At 61.4% G+C, this 24,533-nt stretch overlaps 2 protein-coding genes and 1 long non-coding RNA gene across 3 annotated transcripts; 2 read left to right on the top strand and 1 right to left on the bottom strand.

Moving 5' to 3' along the window:
- The first annotated feature begins 483 nt into the window (after positions 1–483).
- On the top strand, positions 484–12,956 carry POU2F2 (POU class 2 homeobox 2). Its single transcript, XM_059718193.1, has 16 exons — positions 484–734; positions 3,025–3,090; positions 3,271–3,305; positions 3,393–3,437; positions 4,178–4,300; positions 4,461–4,658; positions 5,280–5,385; positions 5,577–5,668; positions 5,850–5,978; positions 6,275–6,416; positions 6,498–6,646; positions 8,076–8,252; positions 8,857–8,923; positions 9,195–9,360; positions 9,453–9,526; positions 11,478–12,956. Exons 1-16 carry the CDS (start codon positions 536–538, stop codon positions 11,801–11,803), a joined length of 2,094 nt encoding a protein of 697 aa, XP_059574176.1. The 5' UTR covers positions 484–535; the 3' UTR covers positions 11,804–12,956.
- Positions 12,957–13,904: 948 nt separating this feature from the next.
- On the bottom strand, positions 13,905–19,444 carry LOC109281955 (uncharacterized). Its single transcript, XR_002088785.2, has 3 exons — positions 19,356–19,444; positions 17,971–18,054; positions 13,905–16,289 (listed from the first exon to the last, which is right to left on the bottom strand). It is a non-coding gene; the product is annotated as an uncharacterized LOC109281955 (long non-coding RNA).
- Positions 19,445–20,757: 1,313 nt separating this feature from the next.
- LOC102559110 (zinc finger protein 574) lies at positions 20,758–24,455 on the top strand. The gene is made up of 3 exons (XM_019482487.2): positions 20,758–20,851; positions 21,041–21,071; positions 21,167–24,455. Exons 1-3 carry the CDS (start codon positions 20,795–20,797, stop codon positions 23,632–23,634), a joined length of 2,556 nt encoding a protein of 851 aa, XP_019338032.1. The 5' UTR covers positions 20,758–20,794; the 3' UTR covers positions 23,635–24,455.
- The last annotated feature ends 78 nt before the right edge of the window (positions 24,456–24,533 follow it).

Genomic DNA, 24,533 nt, shown 5'->3' with positions numbered 1-24,533 from the left:
TGTCGTGTAGTCATGCTGTGTTGTGTGGCCATGCCATGTTGTGCAGTTTTGTCATGTTGTGCAGCTGTGCCATGTTGTGCAGTGTTGTGTGGCCATGCCATGTTGTGCAGTTGTGTCGTGTTGTGCGGTTATGTTTTGTGGCCGTACCCTGTTGTGTGTCTGTCCCAAGCATACAGTGTGGGTGTGAAGCCATTGAAGGCCTGTGCTGCCCCCTGGTGGGCACAGAGGGCAGATCAGGCCCTGGCCCAGGACCTCCATGTGCATCCCATCCTGGCATGTGTGCAAGGAGGACACACTCGTGTGCAAGTCAAGCGGACTTGTGACACACACTCCCATGTGTGTGCACAAGACTGAGTCCTGGCCCTCTTGTGTGTGCCCCAGGCCCATTCTCCAACACTCACGTGTGCTCGCAGGGCCACACGTGTGTGTGCATATGTGTTCACCTTCACGGATGTACCAGCCCAGCCCCAGGTGCACACATGTGTGCACCTGTGTGTGGGGGGGTACTGGCACTTTGCATGTCCCGCTTGCCTCCATGAACACACCTCTTGTGCGCACCAGCTTGCGCGTGCGCCACTCGCACACGCGTGTGTCTCCACCCCCTGCTTCCTCCCAGCTGCTTCCTGCTCCCGGCTTTGGGGGGGATGGGGGCTGGGAACTCCCCCCACCCCCCAGCCCCTCCCCTGGCCCTACACCAGGGCCCGTCATGGTGAACCCCGGCATGTGGCCTGCAGGTACCGGGGCCGAGGGGGCGGGGTCCCCATCTGTAGCATCCCCAGGAGCTGGGGGGGGGGGGCTGGCCCAGCAGGGGATGCCATGGGCTGTGAGGGTGCCTGGGCTACTTCTACCTCAGCAGGGCAGGGTGGAGAGGGGGGTGCCAGGACCTGGGGGGGGACTAAGGTGGTTGGGACAGGCTGGGAGTCTGGTGGGGGGACCTGGAGAGGGTCCAGAAGGGCCTAGGGGAGTCTTGGAAAAGGTTTGGGAGGGATTGGGGGGGTCTTGGAGGTCCCAGGGGAGCCAGGGAAATCTGGGAGGGTGCACAGGAGTTGGGGGGGGGGGGTCTGAGAGGATCTGGGAAGTCCAGGAGGGCCCATGGGGGTCTTGGAGGAGATCTGGGGGGGAGGGCCCATGAGGGTCTGGGGGTGGGTTGAGAGAGCCCAAACGGGTCTGGGGGGAGGTTGGGGGAGTCTGAGAGGCCCCAGGGGGGTCTGGGAGGAGCTTTAGGTGGTGGTCAGGGAGGACCCATGGAGTCTGGGGGAAGGTTGGGGGGGGGGGTCCAGGAGGGCCCACAGGGGTTTGGGCAGGCCTGGGAGGTCCTGGGGCAGGTCTTGGGTTGTCTGGGAGGGCTTGGGTGGGTCTGGGGGAGCCCAGGGGATCGGGGGTACTGCAAGCTGCTATTTTGGGGCCAGTGTCGGTAACTCGTGGCTGTTTTTAACCTGGAGAAACTCAAAGGGGAAGCGGGTTGGGGAAGTGAAAGTGTGTAGGGGGGGCGGGGGGGCGGCTCTGGCACTCCGGCCTGGGCCCGGGCCCCGCCCCCGACACCCGTGGACACAGGACACGCGCATGCCTAGGCAGGGGCACAAGCGGACACGCATCCCAACACCCACAGACACACAGGCAGACAGACACACACAGACACGGACACACACAGACACACACATGCACACAGGCAGACACATGGACACGGATACACAGACACGCATGCAGGGACACACGCATGGACATAGACACACATGACAAGGACATGCAGACACACATGCACACATACGTAGGTACTGACACACGGGCACATGAACACAGACAGACACACATGGACATAGAAACTCAGACAGACACATGCCCACAGACACAGATGCACACAAGTCCATGGACACACAGACACACACTTGTCCACACACATTGGGCCATACAGATACCCCCAGGCACACGCACCCAAACACACATGCACCCACAGCCGTAGGCTTGTGTGGACAGGGACAGGCAGGGGCACACACATGCATGCACACACACACGGATGCATGCACACACCCATGGACCCAGGCACACCAGGACCCACAGACACGTGTGCACACATGCACACACACACACACAAAGGATCCAGTGTGCACACACACACGTTTGCACACAGCTCATCTCCCACAGCTGGGCAAAGCCAGGTGCACCCTTCCTGCACACACCTAGCAGCTTGCACGCCCCTTGCACGTCCCCACTTGTGCAAAGGGCTCCATGCCCCTGTCTCCGGGACCCCCCCCCCCGCCCCCAGCTTTCGGGGTGACTCAGAGCTCCATGCAAATGAGGCTGGGCCCAGTCGGCGCCTCGGCCCCGCAGGGCCCAAACCAGGCGGCGCTGGCTCTGGGGGCAGGACGGGGGTGGGTAGGGCCTGGCTGGGGGTGGCTGGGAGCCCGGACGTCTGGGTTCTGTGCAGCGGGGCAGGGAGGGCTAGGGGGTGAGAGTAGGGGGCCTATCGGAAGCCCGGACACCTGGGTTCTCAGGGCATGAGCAGGGGGCTGGGAGCCCAGATGCCTGGGTTCTCTTCAGCTCTGGGCGAGGGCCAGGGGGTGACTGCAGGGGGTGCTGGGAGCCCGGACACCTGGGTTCTCTCCCCCGCCACCATTGCCTGGGTGCCTGGGTTCTCTCCTGGCTCTGGAGCGGGGTCTGGGGGGAGTGGGGTCTGGGAGGCCAGAGGCCTGGCTTTTCTCTCCCACCGCTGAGGGTGGTGGGGGAGTGTGGGAGGGGCTGGTGGGGGTGACAACAGGTGCCCGGACCCTGGAGTTCTCTCTAGTTCTGGGAGGGGGCTGGGGGCTGGGAGCCTGGACACCTGGGTTCATTGGGGCCTGAGGGGGGAGAAGGGGGGGCGCTGGGAGCCCAGACCCCTGGGTTCCCTGGGTACTGGGGGGGGATGGGGAGGGAGAACAGGGGACTTGGACACCTGGGTTCTCTGGGCACCGGTGGGGGGTGTGGTGTGGGGGGAGAGCAGGCACCCGTATGCCTGGGTTCACCTCTGCACATCTCTCCCCTGCATAGAAATAAGAATGTCTAAGCCCCTGGAACTGGAGAAGTCGCGACTGGACCTGCCTGGCGAGCACACGGGTACCTGGGGGGTTCGGGGGGGGGGAGGGATCTGGGGTGGGGCACTCACTGCCAGGAGGGTATCTGGGGGTTGTCAAGGGGGGGTACACAATGCCAGGAGGGGGTCTGGGGGGTACTTGGTGCCAGGAGGGTATCTGGGGGTTGGGGGGGTCTGAGGGTTCATCGTCTCTCTTGTTCCAGACCCTGAACGGAATGGCCCCGACACAAACCACCAGGTATGGGGGGGGGGTCCAGTGGGGGAAGGTTGGGGAGGGAGCATCTCCTGCTGATTCAGGTGTCGTCCCCCCCGTTGTCTCTCTCAGGCCCAGCAGAACAAGCCCCTGCCCTTCAGTGGCCCCGGCACCAAGGTAGGACCTCCCCCATGCCCATCTGGACACCACCCATTATCCCCAGTCCGCCCCCCCCCCGCCCTCCTTGTAATCTCCCTACCCTGGCTGGACCCTGCACCCAGTGCTGACCCCCACCCCTCCGCCTCTTGGCTGTGTGCCCACCCAGGGATGCACAGTCCAGCCCTGCCCTGCCCCAGGAGTCCAGCAGGGGATACGTAGCCCAGCCCTGCTCCCGCCAGTCCCCTGGGGGGGTCCCCCCCGTTCCTGTTTTCGGCGCTGACTCAGGGGGTGCAGGGGGAAGTCCCGGCCCTGGGGACGCGGCGAAAACAGGAAGTGCCGCGGGCGGGAGCGAGAAAACGACGGGGCGGGGGCCCTGCCCTCCCCTCCCCCTGCTCCGCCTCATCCTGCCCCCCACCAAAAGGCATTTGAGACCTGCCCCCCATCCCTCAGCACTGGAAGGGGGGCATTTCTGACCCTTCACCCCCCAAAACCCTTCCATGATCCTTCTGTGACCCCCTCACAGCCCCTCTACGACCCCTGCAACCTCCTCCACGCCCTGCAACCCTTCAGTGACTGCTGTGACCCCCTCTGCAATCCCCCAGGACTCCTGCGACCCCCCATTACCTCTCAATGACCCCCCTGAAGGATCTCCCAGGCCACCTCCCTGCCACATGCACCCTGCTGGGGCCATGATCCTAACCCAGGGAGGTGGGGGTGACCCCCCACCCCCCTGGCTCTGACTCCACTTCTCTCCTCAGGTCAAGGCAGAGGATGCCCCCGAAATGCCGCCAGCTCCAGCCCCAGCCCCCGCCCCAGCACCCCCGCCTCCCCCCCACCTGCCCCAGGCTCAGCTCATGCTGGCTGGCAGCCAGCTGGCAGGAGTAAGTGCCCCCTGCCTTGGGGGAAGGTGGGGGTCAAGGGTCGTGGCCCTGGTGGGGTGGGGTGGCTCCACTGCTGCTGCACTAACCGGGAAGGGGTGGGGGGGCTTTGCCGCTGGCTGGAGGGTGGCTTTCGGCACTAACACCCCCCTTGCCCCTCCAGCTGACGGCGCTGATGCCGGCACAGCAGCAGCTCCTCCTGCAGCAGGCCCAGGCCCAGCTTTTGGCAGCTGCCGCCAGCGCCGCCGCTGCCGCCGCCCCCGGCCCCGATGCCCCCCCTGGCCCCGGCCCTGGCCCCGGCCCCCCTGCCCCCCCAGCACCCTCCCTTGCCCTTTCCCAGCCTATCCAGCTCACCGCACAGGTAAGGCCCCCGCCGTGCTGTGTCGCACAGAATTGCATGGCATCGCACTGCATTGCACGGCATCACATGGCATCACACCATATTGCGCGGCATCACACCGAATTGCTTGACATCACACAGCATGCCACCCCACTTCCCCCTCGTGCCCCCCACCATCCAGAACACTGCACAGACTGGACCGCCACCTCACTGCATCCATTGCTCTGCACTGCATTGCAGTGTATCTCCCCCCCACCCCATGGGCCTGCATGTCAACCCACCGTGTCGTGTGGCCCTCCCCCAACCTGTGCAGTTGATGGCCAACTTCGTTGTACCCCCTCACCGCACCCCCTGGCATTGCAGTACAGCGTGTCCCATTCTGCTGCCCCTGCCAGGCCCAGCCAGCTCACGGCGTGCACACCCCCAGCCCTACCTCACTTCTCACTGTATGTCACTGCACTGGCGGGACCCTGCACTGCATCTCACTACACCAGGTGGGGGCTGGCACCGCACTACACTGCATGGGGAGCCTCACGCTGCTTCTTCCCGCACTGCGTCAGGGGCTCTGCAGTGTGCCCAGGGCCTTAGCACTGCGCTGACCCCCACCCCCACACACACACCCGCTACCCTCTGCCCCTGCAGGATATCCAGCAACTGCTGCAGCTCCAGCAACTCGTGCTCGTGCCTGGGCACCACCTCCAGCCGCCCGCCCAGTTCCTGCTGCCACAGGCCCAGCAAGGACAGCAAGGTGAGGGGGGGACCCTGCTGGACCCCAATGCCCCCCCAGAGCCAGCCACATCCCATGCCTGTGATACCTGCCCTGACACCCACCCAGAGCCAGCCGCTTCCCAGGCCTGTGATACCTGCCCCGATGCCCACCCCAGAGCCAGCTGCCTGGCAGGGGGCATGCCGGGCACTGACGACTCATTTTTCCCCCAGGGCTGCTTCCGACACCAAATCTCTTTCAGCTACCTCAGCAAAGCCCCGGGGCCCTGCTGCCCAGCCAGCCCCGTCCAGGGCTGCCCGCACAGGTGAGCGGGGCTGGGGGGGGCACGCCTGCCCCAACAGGGGTCCCGGACGCCTGGGTTCCACCTGAGCCTGACAGGTCAGGGCAGGGGGTCCGGGAGGGGCTGGGGGGGGGGTGGGTAGCCGCCCCCAGTGACCCCCACGCCTTCCCAGCCAGCGCCGCGGCCGGGCCTGCCCGAGCCCCAGCTGGCCCACGCCCCCCCCACAAAATGCCTGGAGCCCCCGTCGCACCCTGAGGAGCCCAGTGACCTGGAGGAGCTGGAGCAGTTCGCCCGCACCTTCAAGCAGCGCCGCATCAAGCTGGGCTTCACCCAGGTGCGGGGCCTGGACACCTGGGTTCTCTGGGCAGTGGGAGACTAGGGGGTGAGGATAGGTAGGGCCGGAGCCCAGATGCCTGGGTTCTCTGGACATTGGGGGTCTAGGGGCTGAGAGCAGGGGGTGGGGGGAGCCTAGATGCCTGAGTTCTCTGGGCACTGGGGGTCTAGGGGGTGAGGACAGGGGGCCTGGGAGCCCAGCTGCCTGGGTTCCGCTCTGGGTCCGATGGGCCAGAGTGGGGATGGGTAAGGCCCCCAGTTGCCTGGGTCCTGTGGGGCTGACGGCACCTCCTGCAGGGTGACGTGGGGCTGGCCATGGGCAAGCTGTATGGCAACGACTTCAGCCAGACAACGATCTCGCGCTTTGAGGCCCTCAACCTCAGCTTCAAGAACATGTGCAAGCTCAAGCCCCTGCTCGAGAAGTGGCTCAATGACGCTGGTGAGCACCAGGGTGGGGAGGGGGGGCCTGGGGACCTGGGCGGTCCCAGGGCCGGGGCTGATGGTGCCTCCTTCCCCGTAGAGACCATGTCAGTGGATGCAACACTGCCCAGCCCCAACGCCCTGAGCAGCCCCAGCCTGGGCTTCGACGGGCTGCCTGGGCGCCGCCGCAAAAAGAGGACCAGCATCGAGACCAATGTGCGCTTCGCCCTGGAGAAGAGCTTTCTCGCGGTGAGACCCGGCCCGGGCACCCATGACCCTGCGTGACCCCCCCCCCAATGACCATCCCACAACCCCTCCAGGACCCTTGGAGCCTCCTGTGCCCCCCCCACCCTGTGTCACCCCCCCATGACAGTCCCATGACCCCCTTTGTGACCCCCCTTCAGGACCCCTGGGATCTTCTGTGACACTCCTAACCCTGTGTGACACTCCTATGACAGTCCCACGGTCCCTGCTGTGACCCCCATGACCCCTCTAGGATCTTTAGGACCTCCTGTGCCCCCTCTGAACCTGTGTGACCCTCCTATGACAGTCCCATGCCCCCTCTATGACCCCTCACAACCCCTCCAGGACCCCTGGGACCTCCTGTGACCCTCCCAACCCTGTGAGACACCCCATGACATCCCCATGACCCCCTATGACAGTCCTGTGATCATCTATCACACTCTTATGAACCCCTCTGTAACCCCTAGGACCCGTCCAAAACCCCTGGGACCTCCCACAACCCCCCCATGACCCCCTCTGACCCTGTTGGACCCCCCCATGACACCCCTGTGACCCCCTCTGACAGTCCCATGCTCTTCTCTGTGACCCCCGATGACACCCCCATTTCCCCCTGAGATCATCTATCACACTCCTGTGAACCATTGGTGATGTGTAGGGGGTGCACACGGGTGCAGTGCACCCCCTGAGTGTGGTAGTTCACCCCCTGTGAAAAAGCGCCTCTGGCATTCTCGGCAGTGCCTGCAGACAGTTGCTGCTTGCCACCCCCACCCATTGCCAACACCACCAGTGGTGTCTGCTGGTGGTCGCCAACCACTGGTTGGTGCTCGCCACGCCCCCTGTCCCGCAGCCAACAGCGTTGCCAGCGGGAGCTCCTCACGTGCCATCACCACACTCCCATTGTGGACAGTGCCACCACCGCCCATGGGAGCTTGCCGTGCCCACTCATCCACTGGGGGCATGCAGCATTCATGCTGTGATCCCCTCTGTGAATCCTTCTGTGACCCCTCCCAGACCCCTGGGACCTCACACCACCCTCCTGTGACCCCCCCCATGACACCCCTGTCACCTCCTCTGTGATCCCCCAACCCTCCCATGACCTCCTACGACCCTGCGTGGTCCCCTTTGATACTCCAGTGACCCCTCCATGATCCCCTGCAAACCATCCTCGATCCCCTGTGACCTTCCATGACCCCCATAACCCACCCAGGGCCGCCCTTTGACCCTCCCACAACCCCTCTGTGACCCTTCTGTGATTCCCATGACTTTCCTGTGATCCCTGCAACCCCTCTATGACTCCCGTGACCCCCCACATCCCCTACCCGACCCCCCTTCAGGATGCCTCCCTGCTGGGGCCATGATCCTTTCCTGGGGAACCCTGGGAGCCCCCTCCCCCCCCACAGCAGTGCCCTGGTGACCCCGTGCCATGGCCCCCCAGAACCAGAAGCCTACCTCAGAGGAGATTCTGCTGATCGCAGAGCAGCTGAACATGGAGAAGGAGGTGATCCGCGTCTGGTTCTGCAACCGGCGCCAGAAGGAGAAGCGCATCAACCCCTGCAGCAGCAGCCCCATGCTGCCCGCCCAGGGCAAGCCCCCCACCTACAGCCCCCACATGGTATGTGCCTCTGAACCCCCGCCCCCAGCCCCGCCTGCAGCACCCATGTGGTACGTCCCTTATAACCCCGCACCTACACCCTCACATGGTAGGTGCCCTATAACGCCCCCTGCCTGCAGGTCCCATGTGGTATGTCCCATAAACCCCCCACCTACATCCCCCATATGGTACATCCCTTCTAATGTCCCCCACCTACACCCCCCCACATGGTACATCCCTTATAAACCCAACCCACCTACACCCCCAACTTGGTACATCCCCTATAAACCCTCATCACATGGTAAATCTACCTTCCTATCCTGCTGGCATGGTACACCATTTATAACCCCCCCAAATACAACCCCCTACATGGTACCGTCCCTATAATCCCCACATTTACATGGCACATTGCCTATAATCCCCCCACCTACTCTCCATCCATATGGTATATCCCCTATAATCCCCTCATCTACAGCCCCCACAATACATCCCTTATAACCCCCACATGGTACATTCCCCCATACCCCCCCACTTACCCCACATGGTACATTCTCCCCCCACCTCCATCCCATGACACCTGCCCTGGCCCCCCCTCCACCCCATGCGCTCACGCCCGTGTCTGCAGGTGACCAGCCCTGGCCCCGGCGTGAGCCTCCCGCTCTCCCAGGCGTCCTCCAGCCTGAGCACAACAGGTCTGTTCACGTAGGGTTTACGGGGGGGCTCACAGGGGGTGCGCTCTGTTTACGTAGGTTCTCCCCCAACGTGACGGGGGTCACTCTGTTTATGTAGGACCTACAGAAAGGGCACCCAGCCCTGGAGAAGGGCGGGGGGCATGTTTATGTAGGTCCTACCACATTTGGGCTAAGGGGAGTGTGTGTGTTTATGTAGGTCCTACCCCATCGAGGCAAGGGGGTCGTGTGTTTATATAAGCCCTACGCATTGACATGCCCCCACCCCCTACAGTGACTACCTTGTCGGCGGCACTGCCCCCAGGCCGGCCGGGTGCAGGCGGGGGGGCCCCAGCCCTCAGCCCTCCCCCGCCGCCCCCCAGCAACAGCACAACCCCCAGCCCCCAGGGCAGCGGCAGCCACTCGGCCCTTGGCTTGTCAGGCCTGACCCCTGGCTCGGGGTAAGTATCGGGGAGGCTGGGGGGGTGGGATGAGGGGAGGGGGGGGCGCGTTGTTAGGGGGGTTAATGAGCCGCATCTGGTTTCACTTGCAGAAGCTCGGTGCTGGGGGTCAACACGGGGTTAAACCCGGCCCTCATGGCCACCAACCCACTGGCCACCATCCAAGGTGCGTGTGCACGGGCTCATCACTGCCACCCCTCTGGCCTGGCCTTGCACGGGGAGCAAGTGTGTGGGGATGGGGAGTGATTGTGTGGGGAAGCATAAGCGAGCGTGCGAAGAAGTGTGAGCAGATGCATGAATGAATGTGCAAGTAAGCAAGAGCATGCATGTGGAGAAGTGAGAGTGAGCTTGCAAGGAAGTGGACAGGTGTGCAAGAAGTGAGCAAGCCTATGGGGAAATGGGAGTGTGTGGGGAAGCACAAGTGAGCATGCACAGGACAGGGAGCAAGAAAGAGGAAGCGTGAGTGTGCAAGGAAGTGGGAGCAGAAGCATGAATGAGTGTGAAAGTAAGCGTGAGTATGTGTGCAGGGAAGTGGGAGCAAACATGCAAGGAAGTGAGCAAGTCTATGGGGAAGTGGGAGTGAGCATGCTGGGAAGTTGAGCGAGTATGTGAGGAATGGAACAGGTATGCAAGAAAGTGAGCAAATCTGGGGAAGTGTGAGCAAGCAGGTGGGGATAGTAAGTGTGTGAGGAAATGTGAGCAAGTGTGAGGGGAGGCATGAACAAACATGCTTTGGGGGAAGCAAGTGAACAAGTGTGCTAGGAAGTGAGCAAATCTTTGGGGAAGTGTGAACAAGTGTGCCAGGAAGTATGAGTGAGCATGTCAGGAAGTGTGAGCAAGAGTGTAAGGAAGTTTAGTATGTGAGGAAGTGTGAATAAATGTGCAAGGAAGTGAGCAAGCCGATAGGGAGGTGTGAATGAGTGTACGAAGAAGTGGAAGTGTGCAAGGAAGTGTAAGCAAGTGTGAGCAAACGTACAAGGAAGTGGGAGTTTGCATGCCAGGAAGTGTGAGCACCCATGCAGGAAAGTGAGCACACATGCAAGGGAGAGCAGGTCAGCATGTGACTGAGCTTGCATGCCAGGTAGCGAGAGTGAGGCCGGGGGAGCATGAGCGAACTGGTGAGAAAGCATGAGTGGGTGTGTGTGTGTGGGGAGCGCACACCTGCGGGTGCTGAAGGAAATGCATGTGGGCATGAGGAGACATGCGAACAAGCAAGTGTGCAAGGGGCTCTTGAGTGTGTGAGGGCCCGGCTGGCCAATGCCCCCCAGACGCCCCCGTTCATCCCTGTCTGGGCCCCCCCATCGCATCTGTGGCCTCATGTGACACGTCTGTCACCAGCGTTCATCACACACTCATTGCACGCTTACTCCCCCATATGTCTGTTCTATGTCGTGCATGGGGGGCCCTGATCTGGGCCCAGTCCTGGGGTATCGGCAGGGGTAGGGGGGCCCTGATCCTGGGGTATTGACAGTGGGGTAGAGGGGCCCCAATCTGGGCCCGATTCTGGAGTACCTGCAGGGGTAGAGGAGCCCCAATCTGGGCCTGATCCGGGGGTACCTGTGGGGGGTAGAAGGGCTCCGATCTGGGCTTGATCCCAGAGTACTGGCAGAGGGGAGTATGGTCCTGATCTGGGCCTGATTCTCAGGTACCTGCAGGAGGTGGGCCCTAATCTGGCCCCAGTCCTGGGATGTTCTTAGTAGGTACAGGGTGGGCTGGGGGGGGCGGCCTGATTTTGGCTTGATTCTGGGGTACAAGCAGGAGGTAGGGGGGCCCCAATCCCAGCCTGATCCTGGGGTACCCCATAGGGGTGGAGGATGGACTGGGGGGGGCATTGAATCTGGGCCTGATCCTGAAGTATAAGCAGGGTGTAGAGGGGCCCTGATCCGGGCCTGATCCTGGGGTACCCTATAGAGGGTAGAGGATGGATGGAGGGGGGGGCCTCAATCCAGGCCCAATCCTGGGGTATCAGCAGGGGCCCCAATCTGGGCCTGATCCTGGGGTACCCCATAGAGAGTGGGAGAAGGGGCTTGGGGGGGCCAGCAGGGCGTAGGGGGGCCCCAATCAGAGCCCGATCCTGGCTCCCTCTCACCCCTCTCCCCCCACTTTCTCCTCTCCAGCCTTGGCCACTGGTGGAAGCCTGTCGCTTAGCGGCCTGGAGGGGGGCGGGACGCTGGTGCTGGGCGCGGCAGGGGGCGCGGGGGGCAGCTCGGCCCTGGGGCCAGCCCCCCTGTTCCTGAACCACGCGGGGCTGCCGCTGCTGGCCCCGCCGCCGGGCGGTGTGGGGCTGGTGCCGGCACCTCCTGGCCCCCCTGGCCTGCTGGGCAAGTCCCCCGGGCGCCCGTCCTCCTCCTCGTCCTCCTCCTCGTCCTCCTCTTCCTCCTCCTCGTCCTGCTCGTCCTGCGACGCCGGCCATGACCCTGACCCAGATGCCCCCATGGAGTGAGCGGCTGGGGGGTGGGGCGCCCCAGACGGACACGTGGACGCCCAGACACCGACCAAAAAGAAACACGCAACCAAAAAGAAACAAAAAGACAAAAAAAACAAACAAACCAGACCCAAAGGAGGGACATGGAGCCGACAAGGAGCTGACATGGGGCCCTGAGCCTGTGGTAGGGACCGGGACCCCCGACGCGAAGCCAACATGGGGTCCCAACCCCCCAACACGGAGTCGACATGGAGCCCCAAGCCTGTGGTAGGGACCAGAGCCCCCAACCTGGAGCCCTGAGCTGATGACAGTGCCCAGAGCCCCTCCCGGAAGGTCAGGGTCAGGGGTCAAGGGTCAAGCTTAGGCACCACCTTCCCCCCCTCCCCCCCACAGCTGCACCCAAAGGTTTTGTACAGACTTCTCCGCCTAGCTCCATGGCCCTGATCCTGCCGGAGGGAGGCGATCTAGTCTGAGTTAGCACGGGGTGGGGGGTTCGATCCATGCACTGTGCAAGGGCCGGGGAGAGGATTTAGGAGCTCTTTTTGACTCCCCTCTCCCCCCCCGCATGCAGCCAGGGGCCAACCTCCTCCTCCAGGCTCTGGGCTCCAGCTCCAGGCCCCTCTGTGCCCCCCCCCCCGGAACCGGGGGGACCCTCAAACCAAAAAGACCCCCAAGAATAAGGAACAAAGGACCATGGGAGCCAGAGGCTGGGCGCTGGGGGGGGCGTCGCGGCGCCCGCGCTTTCTCTGTCTTGCCAAATATACCTCATGGAGGGGCCGAGACCACTGCCACCTCCACTGGAAACCAAATGGACCCCACGCCGGGGGTGGGGTGCAGGGGCTGATGGACCCAGGCGTCCGGGCCCCTCCTCCCCTGACCTCAGAGCTTTAAACCCCCTTCCCGGCGCTTGGAGACCCCGGACTCATGCCCCACCCTCATCTCTCCTCCCCGTGGCTGACCAAAGTCCAGCCATGAGGTGCCATGGGTGGGGGGAGGGGGGGCGTTGAGCTTGACCTCTCCTGGACCCTTTTCTAACACTCCTCCCACCATGGGCCCCTAAACTGCCCTTTTTGGCCCCAAAACAGGGGCCAGGGGGAGCACAGGCCACGTTCCCTCCTTTGAATGTATTTCTCGGAGCGACTGGCTTTTCCTTTCCGGTTTCGGGGTTGTTTTCGGGGTGGGGGGAGGGGGTGTGGGGATAATGGGGGAGTGTGGAGGGGTGTTTCTAGCTGGACCGCGTGCCCCGCGGCTTCTTGCTTCTTACTGTATAAAAAGGGGGGGGGGGCAAAAAGTCTTTGAGACAAAAAAAGGGGATGATAAAAAGGGGCAAAAAAGACCAAAAAAAGTTTAAAAATGAAAAAAAAATAAAAAAAGAACCCATCCCCCAGAAAACCAAAACAAAAAAAAAAAAACAAAAAAAAGATTCTAGACCAAAAATGACCCTATCTCCAGGTATGGGGCACGGTGGGGGTCTGGGAGCCTGGATGCCTGGGTTCTCTCCCACAGCTGTGGGCCCCCACCAACCCTCCCCCCTCCCGGCCCGGGGCACCCGGGATCTGTGTAAAGAAATAAAACTGAGAGCTTTAAACTGCAAAACCAAATATTTTGCCCCATGCCAGGGCCCCGCCAGGGGTCCGGAGGGGTGCGGGGGGGGAGGGGAGGCCAAGCCGGCCCCCCCCCACTGCTCAAGGAGATAGCTTGCCATATACCTCATATAAAGATAAACCAAATAGAAATGCTTTTATTAGGGTGTGTGCCAGCTCCGGGGGGGGCCCTACACCCCCCTGCCCAAGTCCCCCTGGGTCCCTGCCCCCCCTTGGGCCCCTTGTTTGATGGTGTTTTGGGTTTGTTAGTCCTCCCCAGGCCCCTTCTGGGTCGGGGGGGGGGATGAGAGGGGGTGTCTCCCCCCGGCCCTCCCCAGACTCAGCCAAAGGTGACCCCCCCCAGTTTATGACCTCTGTGTTTTATGTTCCTTCCGGGGGGCCTTGCTGGCCTCATTAATTTATTCATTAGCCCTGGGGGTTGGGGGGGCAACAGGGAGCTGCGTCTCCTTGTCCTTTCCCTTTCCCTCCACCCTGGGCCCTTCCTTCTTTTCTTAATTATTGCCGTTAATGATGAATGATCGTTATTTTTTTAATTAAAAAAAAAAATCTTGCAACCAAAGACGAGTGGAGAGAAGGGGGCGGGGTGGGGGGGTCCAGGGTGGAGATGGGTGGTGGGGGCGGTGAGGGAGAGAGAGAGAGGGGCAGTTGCCCCCCCCGAGCTGGCCGTGTGCCAAACCTCGTCCTCCGGAAATACCTCTCGGCCCCGGGCTTGCTCGGCGCTCGCTCTCTCTTCCATGTGACGATGGATTTTAGCCCTCGCGGGACCTGCTCCTTCTTCCCCTTCCCCCCTGCCCCACACCAGAGCAGCTGGGGCAGCATTCCAGGACCTGGGGAATTCTAGGTCGCCCTTCTGTGTCCAAGGTGCTTTGTGGAGTTCTAGGTGGCTCTTGGTGACCTAGAGTGCCATTGGTGTTCTAGGTGCCTCAAGGTGCTCTAGGTTGCCCTTGGTGATCTAGGTGCCTCAAGGAGCTCTAAGTTGCCACCTGCGCTCTAGGTTGCCCTTTGCAATCTAGGTTGTCTTTGGTGTTCTAGGTGCCCCAAGATACTCTGGGTTGCCCTTGGTGATCTAGGTTGCCATTGGTATTCTAGGAGCCTCAAGGTGCTCTCAAGGTTGCCGTGGCAGTTGAAGTTGCCTCTTGGCTTCCTAGGCACCTCATGGCATTCTAGGTGGCACTCAGTGTTCTAGCTTGCCCCTTGGTGTTCTAAGCATCTCTTAATGGTCTAGTTGCCTCATGGCATCCTCAGTAGCCCTTGGTGTTAGAGATCTCCTTGTGGTGCTCTAGAGGTTCTGTGATGTTCTCTCAGTGCTCTAGATCACCTTGTGGTACTCTAGGTGGCCCTTGGGGTTCCGGTCACTTCTTAGAGTTCTAGATGGCCCTTGGTGTGCTAGATCATATACTGGTGTTCTAGGTCACCATGTGGTGCTCTAGGTGGTCCTTGGTGTTCTAGGTGATCCTTGGTGTTCTGGATCATCTCCTGGTGCTCTAGCTATCCCTTGATGTTCCAGGTCACCCCTTAGAATTCTAGATGGCCCATGGTTTTCTAGAAGGCCTGTGATGTTCTAGAGCATTTCTTGGTGTGTTAGATCACCTCCTGGCATTCTAGATGACTCTTGGAGGTCTGGGTCACCTCATAGCGTCTAGATGGCCCTTGGCGTTCTAGATCACAGTGTTTCTAGACAGCTTTTGCTGTTCTAGATCACATAGCAGGTTTCTAGATGGCCTGTGGTATTCTAGATCATCTCTTGGTGGTCTAGATAGCTCTTGGTGATCTGGATCACCTTTTAGCATTCTAGATGGCTGTTGCTATTCTAGATCACTTTGTGGTTTTCTAGATGGACTGTGGTGATTTAGGTCACTGCTTACAGTTCTGGAGTGACCCACGCTGTTCTAGATAACATAGTGGGTTTCTAGATGGCCCACAGTGTTTTAGATCACTTAGCGAGTTTCTTGATATCCCTTGGTGTTCTAGATCACAGAGTGGGGTCCAGATGACATGTGGTGTTCTAGATCATCTCTGTGTTCTAGATCACATTCTGGCAGTCTAGATGGCCCTTGGTGACCCAGGTCACCCCTTAGCGTTCTAGATGGCCCTTGCTGTTCTAGATCATGTTGTGGCTTTTTGGGTGGCCCTTGGTGATTTAGGGCAACCCTTAGCGTTTTAGGTGTCCCCAGATCATCTCTTGGTGTTCTACGTTGCCGGTGGCTGTCTGGGCTGGGCTGGCTGCCCTGCCCCGGGGGCTGGACATTGTTGTGCTCCTGACCTGCCCATGAGGTCTCCTGGTGGTGTTGTGTGGGGGGCAGGACCTGAGGCCGCACCAGCCACCTCGGTGGTGGCTGCTCTGGCTTCCTCCCAGCATTCTAGGTTCCTCTTGGCTGGCAAGGAGATGGGCTGCCCCGGTCTGCGGTGGCCATTCATGGTGTCCCCAGGGCTCTCAAGCAGTGGCCATTCATGGTGTCCCTGGGGCTCTCAAGCTTGGACTGGGGGGAAAGAGATGAAGCTGGGGAGACCAGGATGGAGCCGGAAGGGAGGCACAGACTTCTTGGGAGCATGAAAGGGTGGGATTTCCTGTTCCAACAAGGCTGAGGGCGGGACTTCCTGTGTGCTGACTGGGGCAAGGGGGTCTTTGTCATGTGGCGGCAGGACAGAATTTCCTTCCTCCTTGGGGTGACAGGGGTATGTGTGCTCTGCTGGGAAGGGGTGGGACGTCCTGTTCTCTGCATGGTGGGACTTCCTGTCCTTGGTAGGGTGGGATGTTCTGTTCTCTGCAGGGTGGGTGGGACTTCCTGTTCTCTGTGGGTCCTCTCTGCATATAGGCAGGGCTTCCCCATTCTTTCCCAGGCACACCTCCTCTTTGCATCAGGGCAGGACTTCCTGTTCTCTGCAGGGCGGGACTTCCTCTTCCGTTGTCAGGGGCAGAAGAGATACCAAAGTCTATACACCACATCAGCCTATTAGGTCATGGGGCAGGGGCCCTCCCACTCCCCCCCCCCCACCCCCCGCTCTGGGCAGACTCACCCCGTCCGCTCCAGCGTCAAGGGGGCCCTAGCCCCTGCCCCACTGGGTGGGGGCAGTGGAGGGGGGGCGGAGGCAGGTGGGACAGTTGGACAGACAGAGACAGACGGAGCCCGGGCCAGGCCCAGAGAGCCCAAAACAAGCACCTCCCGGATCTGGCCCCAGCTGCTTTGGCCGGCATGTGCACACATGGATGCATACACACACGGAACCCAGTTCTTCCACACACATACACGGAACCCAGGTGCCCCCCCGCCCCACACAGAGAATCCAGGTGTGTGTGAGATGCGCACACGTGGACATTTGCACATATGAACCCGGGTGTCCAGGATGCACACACACACGCACATAAATATTCATGTGTACATATACCAATACGCACACCCATATTGGTTTATATGCAGGAACACACGCGCACACACAACCCAGGCATCCAGGTCACATACATACACATACATTCATGTGCACATATACTGACAGGCACACACATATGAACATGTGCACAGCACTTGGGCACCTGGGTCTCTCTCCCTCTCTCTCATGCGCGTGCACACACACACACATACACACAACCCAGGTGTCCAAGTCTCTCACTCATACACACACACACACACACACACACACTTCAGGCATCCAGGATGCACATGAACATACCTACATACATGTGCACACATATCTGTGTGCACACACACGAACCCTGGCCTCTGGGGGACACACATACATGCACAGAGCCCAGGTGTCCGAGTCTCTCTGTCTCTCTCTCTAAAACACACACAAGCACCCATGCCCCTTGGGTGTCCAGGACATGCTCATACCTACCTACAGACGTGCATATACATGTGTGGGCACACACATGAACCCTGGCCTCTGGGATACACACACACATGCACAGAGCCAAGGTGTCTGAGTTTCCCCTATCTCAGCCTCACACCCCCAGGTGTCCAGGACATCCTTGTACCTACCTACACACATGTGCACATACATCTGTGTGCACTCGCACATAAACCCTGGCATCCGGGACACACACACACACACACACCTTTGTCCATACACACTGAGACCCAGTCATCTGCCCCCTGTCCCCTGAACACACACAAAACGCGCATATGCCGGCCTCTGCCTATCCACACCCCCAGACCCATCTATATTGAGGGGGCCCAAACCCCTGCCACCCCCACCATGCCCTTGACCCCGGGGCTTCGTGTGCAAGACCCAAGGGGTTTGGAGACTGCCCTCACAACCCCCCCCCAGCCTGGGACACAACCGAGCAGCCCTGGCCCTGGCTGTGGGGGGAGACTAGGACACAGGGGTGCCCCCCAGGCTGGGGCCAGGGTGGGCACAGGGCAGATCAAGCAAACCAAAGATGTTTCATTGACCACACACAACCCTGCTACCTTTTTATAAGAGACTAAAAAAAAATAAAAATAAAAATAAAAAAATAAAATAATATAAAAAAATAAAAAAACAAGAAGCCGAAAAACCAAAAACCCCCCTCAAAAAAGCCAAAAAAAAAAAAAAAGCTAAAAAAATAAGAATTAAGAAAAAAAATGACAAAATAACACTTACCGTGACGTCACCAGGCAGGGGGCACAGCTGGGTCCCCCCCGAGCTCCGCCCCCTGCTTTGCACACTGGCAGTTGTGCGAGGAGGCTGGGAGGGGGAAAAAGGGTGGGGGAGAAGGAAAAAAAAAGGAAAAATGTATATTTTTAACTATTTGTCCTTGAGAAACGGGGATTTTAGCTGCTTCTTCTTCTTGTGGCTGAGGGGCCGTGCGAGGCGTGTGCGAGGCAGGCATGCAAGGCGAGTGTGTGAGCGAGTGTGCGTGGGTCCCGCCGGACCTCTGTGGTTTTCTGTCCCCAGCTGGTGTCTCCTGTGTGATGCGTTACCCGGCTGCCGGGGGCTGACCCTGTGACCCCCTAGCCCCACCCCTTTTACCTGTGGCTCCTCCCTCCCTGATCCAGCCCCTCCCCCTTTTGTCCTGGCCCCTCCTCTCCTGCCCTAGCTCCGCTTCTTTTGTGACCTACCTCCTTTCCCCCCTCGCCCTCCATGTCCTGCCCCCGTCTCCTCCCCTCTGGCGGGGGTCTGGGGGTGAGATCAGGGTGGGGGGGCACCCGGACGCCTGGGTTCTCAGCAGCTCTGGCAGGCCAGGGGGCGGCGGGGAAGAGCCACGGGAGGGGGCGGGGGGCCAAAACGCTTGGGTTCTTTCCCAGCTGTGGGAAGGGAGTGGGGCTGGGGGCGAGAGCAGGGGGCCGCATGCCTGGCTTCTCTCCAGCTCTGGGAGGGGAGTGGGGCTGAGGGGGGTTGGGGTACAGTGCTGGGGGAGTTGGGGGCCCAGACACCTGGGTTCCTCCAGTACAAGTGGCTCTCTGGGGTGGGGGGGTGGCTGGAGCTGGTAAGGGGAGACCCCCAGACCCCCCCATGAGGACCCTACCCCCATGCCTCTGCCCTCCCACCCTGCCCCCTGCCCGGGTAGCCATGTGTGCGATCCAGTCTCCCAGCTCGTTCTCGTTGTTCGTGGTTTTTTCTTGCTTCTTTTAATGACCTTTTTGTAACCGCGTGTGTCGCCCTCGGGGAACAATAAAGACGTGTACAGACCCCCGCCTCTGCCTGCCTCTGTCCCCGCCGGCCCCCCGTGCCCCCTGAGGCCCTCGAAGCCCCGAGCTCCACGTGCTCCCGGCAGCCCCTGAGCCCTGCCCCCTTCCAGGCCCCGCCCCTTTTGCCCAGACCACACCCTCTGAGGCCAATGTTTGTGCCCTGCCCTTTCCAAAAGATTGGCCACTGATCTGGGGGGGGGGGGGGGGGGAGGGGGAGTGGGAGAGGACCCAGGAGTCCCGCCTCCCAGCACCTCCTGCTCTAGCTCACTGGACCCCAGGTCTGGATCCCAGTGCTGGGGGAGGGGAAATCGCCCATGGGGGAGGCTGTATGGGTCAGAGAGTAATTTATTTACCCACCTTGCAATCTCCAGTGGTTTGGCCCAGTTCTCTGTTCTCATCCTCTGAACCTACATTAGTTTGATCCACCCCCCCAGAACCCATATTGGTTTGTTCCAACCCCCCCAATCCCATAATAATTTGTTCTGCCTCCCAGGATCCCACATTTGTTTGATCCACCCCCCCAGAACCCATATTGGTTTGATCCATGCCCCCCCTCCCCAACCCATATTAGTTTGATTCACTGCCCCCACCCATCCCCCACCGCATTAGTTTGGTCCAACCCCCCCCCTTATATTGGTTTGGTCAAATGCACCTCCATTCCTTTTTTTATTGATTTGCTCCAGTTTGTTGTTTCTCTCTCCCCCACCCCCCATAACTGCCTTATATTGGTTTGGGCCAATCTCCCCTATAATTCCCTCAGATTGGGTTGATCCAAATTGCTCCTCCCCATTGGTTTCTTCCAACCTTCTCTCCCCGATGCCTCATCTTGGTTTCGTCCTCTCCCCCACCATATAATTTCCACTCCTGTTATTGGTCCAATACCTCCTATTCCCCACCCCCCACATTGGTTTAATCCATTCTCCCCTACAGCCTCTGGCAGAGTGGTTTGTCCCACCTCCCCTATGACCCTCACAGTGGTGTGGTCCAAGCGCCCTTATCACCCCCTCCCCCCAACTCAGCGTGGTTTAACCCAAACACCCCTTTCACACTGGTTTTACTCTAGGCAGATAAGGTTCCTTGGGTGAATTTGATATTTTTTATTAGACCAACCCAAATGGTTGGAGATTAGTTATTAAGCAAGCTGTCGGGTTAAAAAACCCTTCCTCAAGGTAAGGAAGCTTCAGCAGTTGGTGTGTGCTCTTCCTGGTTTTACTCTATACACCTCTGTGTATCGTCTCACAATGGTTTGACCCAACAGGTCCCCTAGAAACCTTCTCAAGATGGTTTGCCCTCATACCCCTTGCTCACAATGGTCTGACCCAATACGACTTTGCAAACCTTCCCAATAGTTTGAACCGGCCCCCTATTCCCGCCTCACACGTGTTGGAATCCCCCCCCTACATCGAGCCTCACAATGGTTTGACCCACCCAATGAACATCCCAGAATGGTTCCGTTCAACGCCCCCTACTGTGCCTGCCCCTATGGTTCGACCCCACCACTGGCAACTGCGTGGCCTGGATGAGAGCCACAATGGTTTGACCCAATCCCCCCATCAACCCTCTCGTTTTGGTTCGGCCCAAGCCCCACTCCTCATTGCAGCGTGTGTAACACCGGTTTAACCCCGTCAGTGGTTTGCCTCGCACCCCCCGCCTCCCCTCACAATAGTTTGACCCAACACCCCGGGTGGGGCTTCCCCAACATGGCGGGCACTGCCTCGCTCTGACGTCACCGCGCCGCGCCGCGAGCGCTGATTGGCTGCCGCCACAGTAAGACGCCCGCGGATTGGTGGGCCACAATGGGCCAATGGGGCGGCGCTTTCTTCGGGAACTGGCAGAGGCCTGAGCAGGCGGAGGTGAGGGGGGGAACCCGGGGGCGCGGGAGGGGGAGGAGCAGGGCCGGGGCTGCACTGGGCGCCCTGGGGCGGGGGGTTTCCTCGGGAAAGCCCTCGAAGGGGGGGGGGCCCGCAGGGTCCCGCGGGCGGGGGTGTATGGCCGCCCCCAGCTGCCTCGCCCTGACCCCCGGCCCGGTTGTTTCCCCCCAGGTGCTTGGAGACCCCCGGCGCCGCCTACCAGGTGGGTGCCCCCCCAACCCCTCAGCGTTCAGGCTTGAGGGGCCCCTGGAAATCCGGTGCTCCAGGCAGGCCCCGGCCTTGTCCCCCTCCCTGCAGGCTCGGCGCCCCCCGCCGCCATGGCGGCCCCGGAGGAGGAGACGCTGGTGTTCATGGAGCACCGGTACGTGTGCTCGGAGTGCAGCCAGCTGTACGGCTCGCTGGAGGAGGCCGTGCTGCACCAGCAGACCCACCTGGCGCCCGAGCCGCGCTACGAGGTGCTGGGCCTGGCGGGCGAGGCGGGTGCCGGGCTCTACCAGGCCGTGGCCGTGCCCGAGAGCAGCCAGTTCCAGTGCCTGGAGTGCGGGCAGCTGCTGCTGACGCCTAGCCAGCTCCTGGAGCACCAGGATGTGCACCTCAAGCTGCTCAGCCCCGAAGCCGAGACGCCCCCCAAGCCGGTGCCTGCCGTGCCCGCTGCCACCGCGGGGCAGATCCACTACGAGTGCGTGGACTGCAAAGCTCTCTTCACCAGCCAGGAGGTGTGGCTGGCCCACCGCGCCGCCCACCGCACCCCTGAGGCACCAGCGCAGAGCCAGGCGCTGGTGCGGCTGGAGCACTCCTACCGCAAGCCAGAGGAGGAAGCGGCGGCGGCAGCAGCGGGTGGCGCTGCCACTGCCGACCTGAGCACGGTGCAGCTGCTGCTGTACGAGTGCGGCGAGTGCCTGCAACTCTTCCAGACGCCCAAGGAGTTCCTGGAGCACCAAGCTGGGCACTTGGCGCCTGCGGCACCCCCTGCCGTCAATGGCACGGCGCCGGTGCCGGCGGAGCCTGCGGGTGACCACAGCTATGAGCTGAAGGGCGGTGCCCCGCACCGGTGTGGGGAGTGCGAGCTGGCCTTGCCCACGGCCCGTGCGCTGGAGCTGCATCGCCGTGCCCACCGCCGCGGCGCCTTCCCCTGCGCCTTGTGCAGTCGGGCCCTGCCCTCGCCAGCTGCACTAGCGCAGCACGCAGCACAGCACAGTGGGGAGTCACGCCTGCTCTGCCTGGACTGCGGTTTGGCCTTTGATACAGAGCCCGCGCTGCTGGCACACCGCCGCGCCCATGGGCCCAACCCGCTGCATCGCTGCCCCTGCGGGAAGGCCTTCCTCAACATGACCAAGTTCCTCTACCACCGCCGCACCCATGGCCCTCTGCCGCCCACCCCCGAAGCTCCAGCACCCGCCGAGCCAGCCCCAGTGCCTGCTCCCGAGGCCCCGGTGCCGGACACCATGCCGCTGACCATTATCTACTCGGATGGCAGCACTGGGGGCGGTGGCGGGCACCGGTGCCTGGCATGTGGCAAGGCCTTTGGCAAGCAGCTGCAGCTGGCTAGGCACCAGCGCTTCGTGCATGGGCTAGAGCGGCGCCATGAGTGCCACACGTGTGGGAAAAGGTTCAAGAAGAAGTCGCATGTGCGCAACCATCTGCTGACGCACACCGGGGAGCGCCCCTTCGCTTGCCCTGACTGCCCCAAGGCCTTCAACTCGCAGGCCAACCTCCTGCGGCACCGCCTGACGCACACTGGGGAGCGGCCCTACCAGTGCCAGGTCTGCCTGAAGCGCTTCACACAGTCCTCCACGCTGCAGCAGCACCTTTTTGTGCACAGTCGGCACTACCCCTACCAGTGCCCCGAGTGTGGCGTGCACTTTCACCGCCCCTACCGCCTGCTTATGCACCGTTACCACCACACGGGTGAGTACCCCTACAAGTGTGGTGAGTGCGGGCGCTCTTTCCTTCTTCGCCGCCTGTTGGACGTGCACCGCTTGGGCCACGCCGGGCGCCAGCCCCATGTGTGTGGGGCCTGCGGGGCTGCCTTCGCCACAGCCCCGCAGCTGCGCGAGCATCGGTGTGGCAAGGCTGGGCGGCGCCATGAGTGTGCCACATGCGGCAAGAAGGTGAGCACGGCAGCTAGGCTGCGGGCACATGAACGGGTGCACGAGGCAGGTGCTGGGGCTGCACAGCCTGTGTCAGCACCACTACCTCCACCGCCAGCACCGCGCCGCCCTGCTGGGCCCAAGAGCTTTGAGTGCAGCGAGTGCAAGAAGCTGTTCAGCACGGAGACCTCACTGCAGGTGCATCGCCGCATCCACACCGGAGAGCGGCCCTATCCCTGCCCGGACTGCGGCAAGGCCTTCCGCCAGTCCACCCACCTCAAGGACCACCGGCGCTTGCACACGGGTGAGCGGCCGTACAAGTGTGAGCAGTGTGGCAAGGCCTTCGCCATCGCTGTGCGCCTGGCTGAGCACCGGCGCACGCACACCGGGGAGCGCCCCTATGCTTGCCCCCATTGCCCCAAGGCCTACCGCTCTTTCTCCAACCTCTGGAAGCACCGCAAGCTCCACCAGGCCCAGCGTCGCGCTGCCGCACCAGACCCACCTTCTGCCACCGCCATCCCTGAGGAGGAGGAGGAGCCAGTTGTACCCCCAGCTGCCAACTACGCACCAGCACTGGCCATCATGGAGACCATCGAGATCTACCCAGCACCTCCTGCTGCTACCGAAGCTGTGACCACCCCCCTGGACGGGCTGCATGTGGGGGATGGGGTCTGAGTGGGGCCCTACCCCTGGTGGGTGGCGGTTTGTGCAGGGCTCTGCCTACTTAGGGGGCTGGTGGTTGGGGGCTGCAGCTCCGTGCCCCGCCTTGCCTGAAGCTGACCCCTGGATTGCATGTGAGGGCAGGGGTGGGAGCCGAGTAGGGTTAGGGCTCGCCCTGACCGGGGTGCAGCTCTGTTCCTTGAATGGTTGGGCAGGGGGGTTCAGCAGACCAGCCCCCTGGATGGGTGGGCTCTGAGTGGCTCTGCCCCTCTCCAGGGCCTGCTCCCCAAATTATAAATGGGGGTGGGGTTTGGGAGGGACTCACCCCCAGCTAGATAGATAGGTGGCATTTGGGGGTGGGGCTCTGCCCTTTAACAGGGCCCTAGCTCCACCCCCTGGACAGGCTGTAGGTGGGTGGTGGAGTGGGCCTCCACCCATATATGGCTGTGGCTCTGCCCCCTGGGTGGGCTGTCCTTTGTGGGCAGGGCCTGGGGTACAGGTAGTGTGGTATGGGTTCCACCCCCCTCAGGACATGCTCTGTTGTGGGGGCGGGGCTGAAGCAGGCTCTACCCTCAGTTGATTATGGCTGTGCTCATCAAGCTGTGGCTCAGCCTTTGCTTCTGCGTGGCCCTGGCACCTGCCTTCTTCCTTGTGCTCCAGCCAGGCTCTGCCCCCAGCTGCAGCCAGGCCCTGCCCCTGGCCCCCTAGTCATTTGGGCTTTTTTTTCTATTGCAGCAATTGCCCCCCCTAGCACTACCTGTGCACCCCACCCAGTTGGGGGGTTTCTGGGGCCAGGTCTTGTTAATTCCTGTTCTAATTAAAACTAAGAGACTGGAGATTTGGGCCTCAGCTGGTTAATTTGGTGGGGGGACTGGGACATGTCTGCTGAGGGAGGGGGTCCCCAGCCCTCATTG

Source organism: Alligator mississippiensis, chromosome 15, assembly GCF_030867095.1.
Source record: "Alligator mississippiensis isolate rAllMis1 chromosome 15, rAllMis1, whole genome shotgun sequence".
NCBI lineage: Eukaryota > Metazoa > Chordata > Crocodylia > Alligatoridae > Alligator > Alligator mississippiensis.
Note: the sequence above shows the minus strand (reverse complement) of the source record. Positions and strands in the feature narration are given on the sequence as shown.

What these genes read in the sequence shown, in the direction of transcription:
- LOC102559110 (XM_019482487.2), top strand. Translation starts at nt 20,795, where the DNA reads ATGGGCCAATGGGGCGGCGCTTTCTTCGGGAACTGGCAGAGGCCTGAG. An exon ending in AGAGGCCTGAGCAGGCGGAG is followed by an intron (nt 20,852 to 21,040) that starts GTGAGGGGGGGA and finishes GTTTCCCCCCAG; the next exon opens with GTGCTTGGAGACCCCCGGCG. An exon ending in CCCCCGGCGCCGCCTACCAG is followed by an intron (nt 21,072 to 21,166) that starts GTGGGTGCCCCC and finishes CCCTCCCTGCAG; the next exon opens with GCTCGGCGCCCCCCGCCGCC.
- POU2F2 (XM_059718193.1), top strand. Translation starts at nt 536, where the DNA reads ATGAACACACCTCTTGTGCGCACCAGCTTGCGCGTGCGCCACTCGCAC. An exon ending in CCCCGGCATGTGGCCTGCAG is followed by an intron (nt 735 to 3,024) that starts GTACCGGGGCCG and finishes TCCCCTGCATAG; the next exon opens with AAATAAGAATGTCTAAGCCC. An exon ending in GAAGTGGCTCAATGACGCTG is followed by an intron (nt 6,417 to 6,497) that starts GTGAGCACCAGG and finishes CCTTCCCCGTAG; the next exon opens with AGACCATGTCAGTGGATGCA.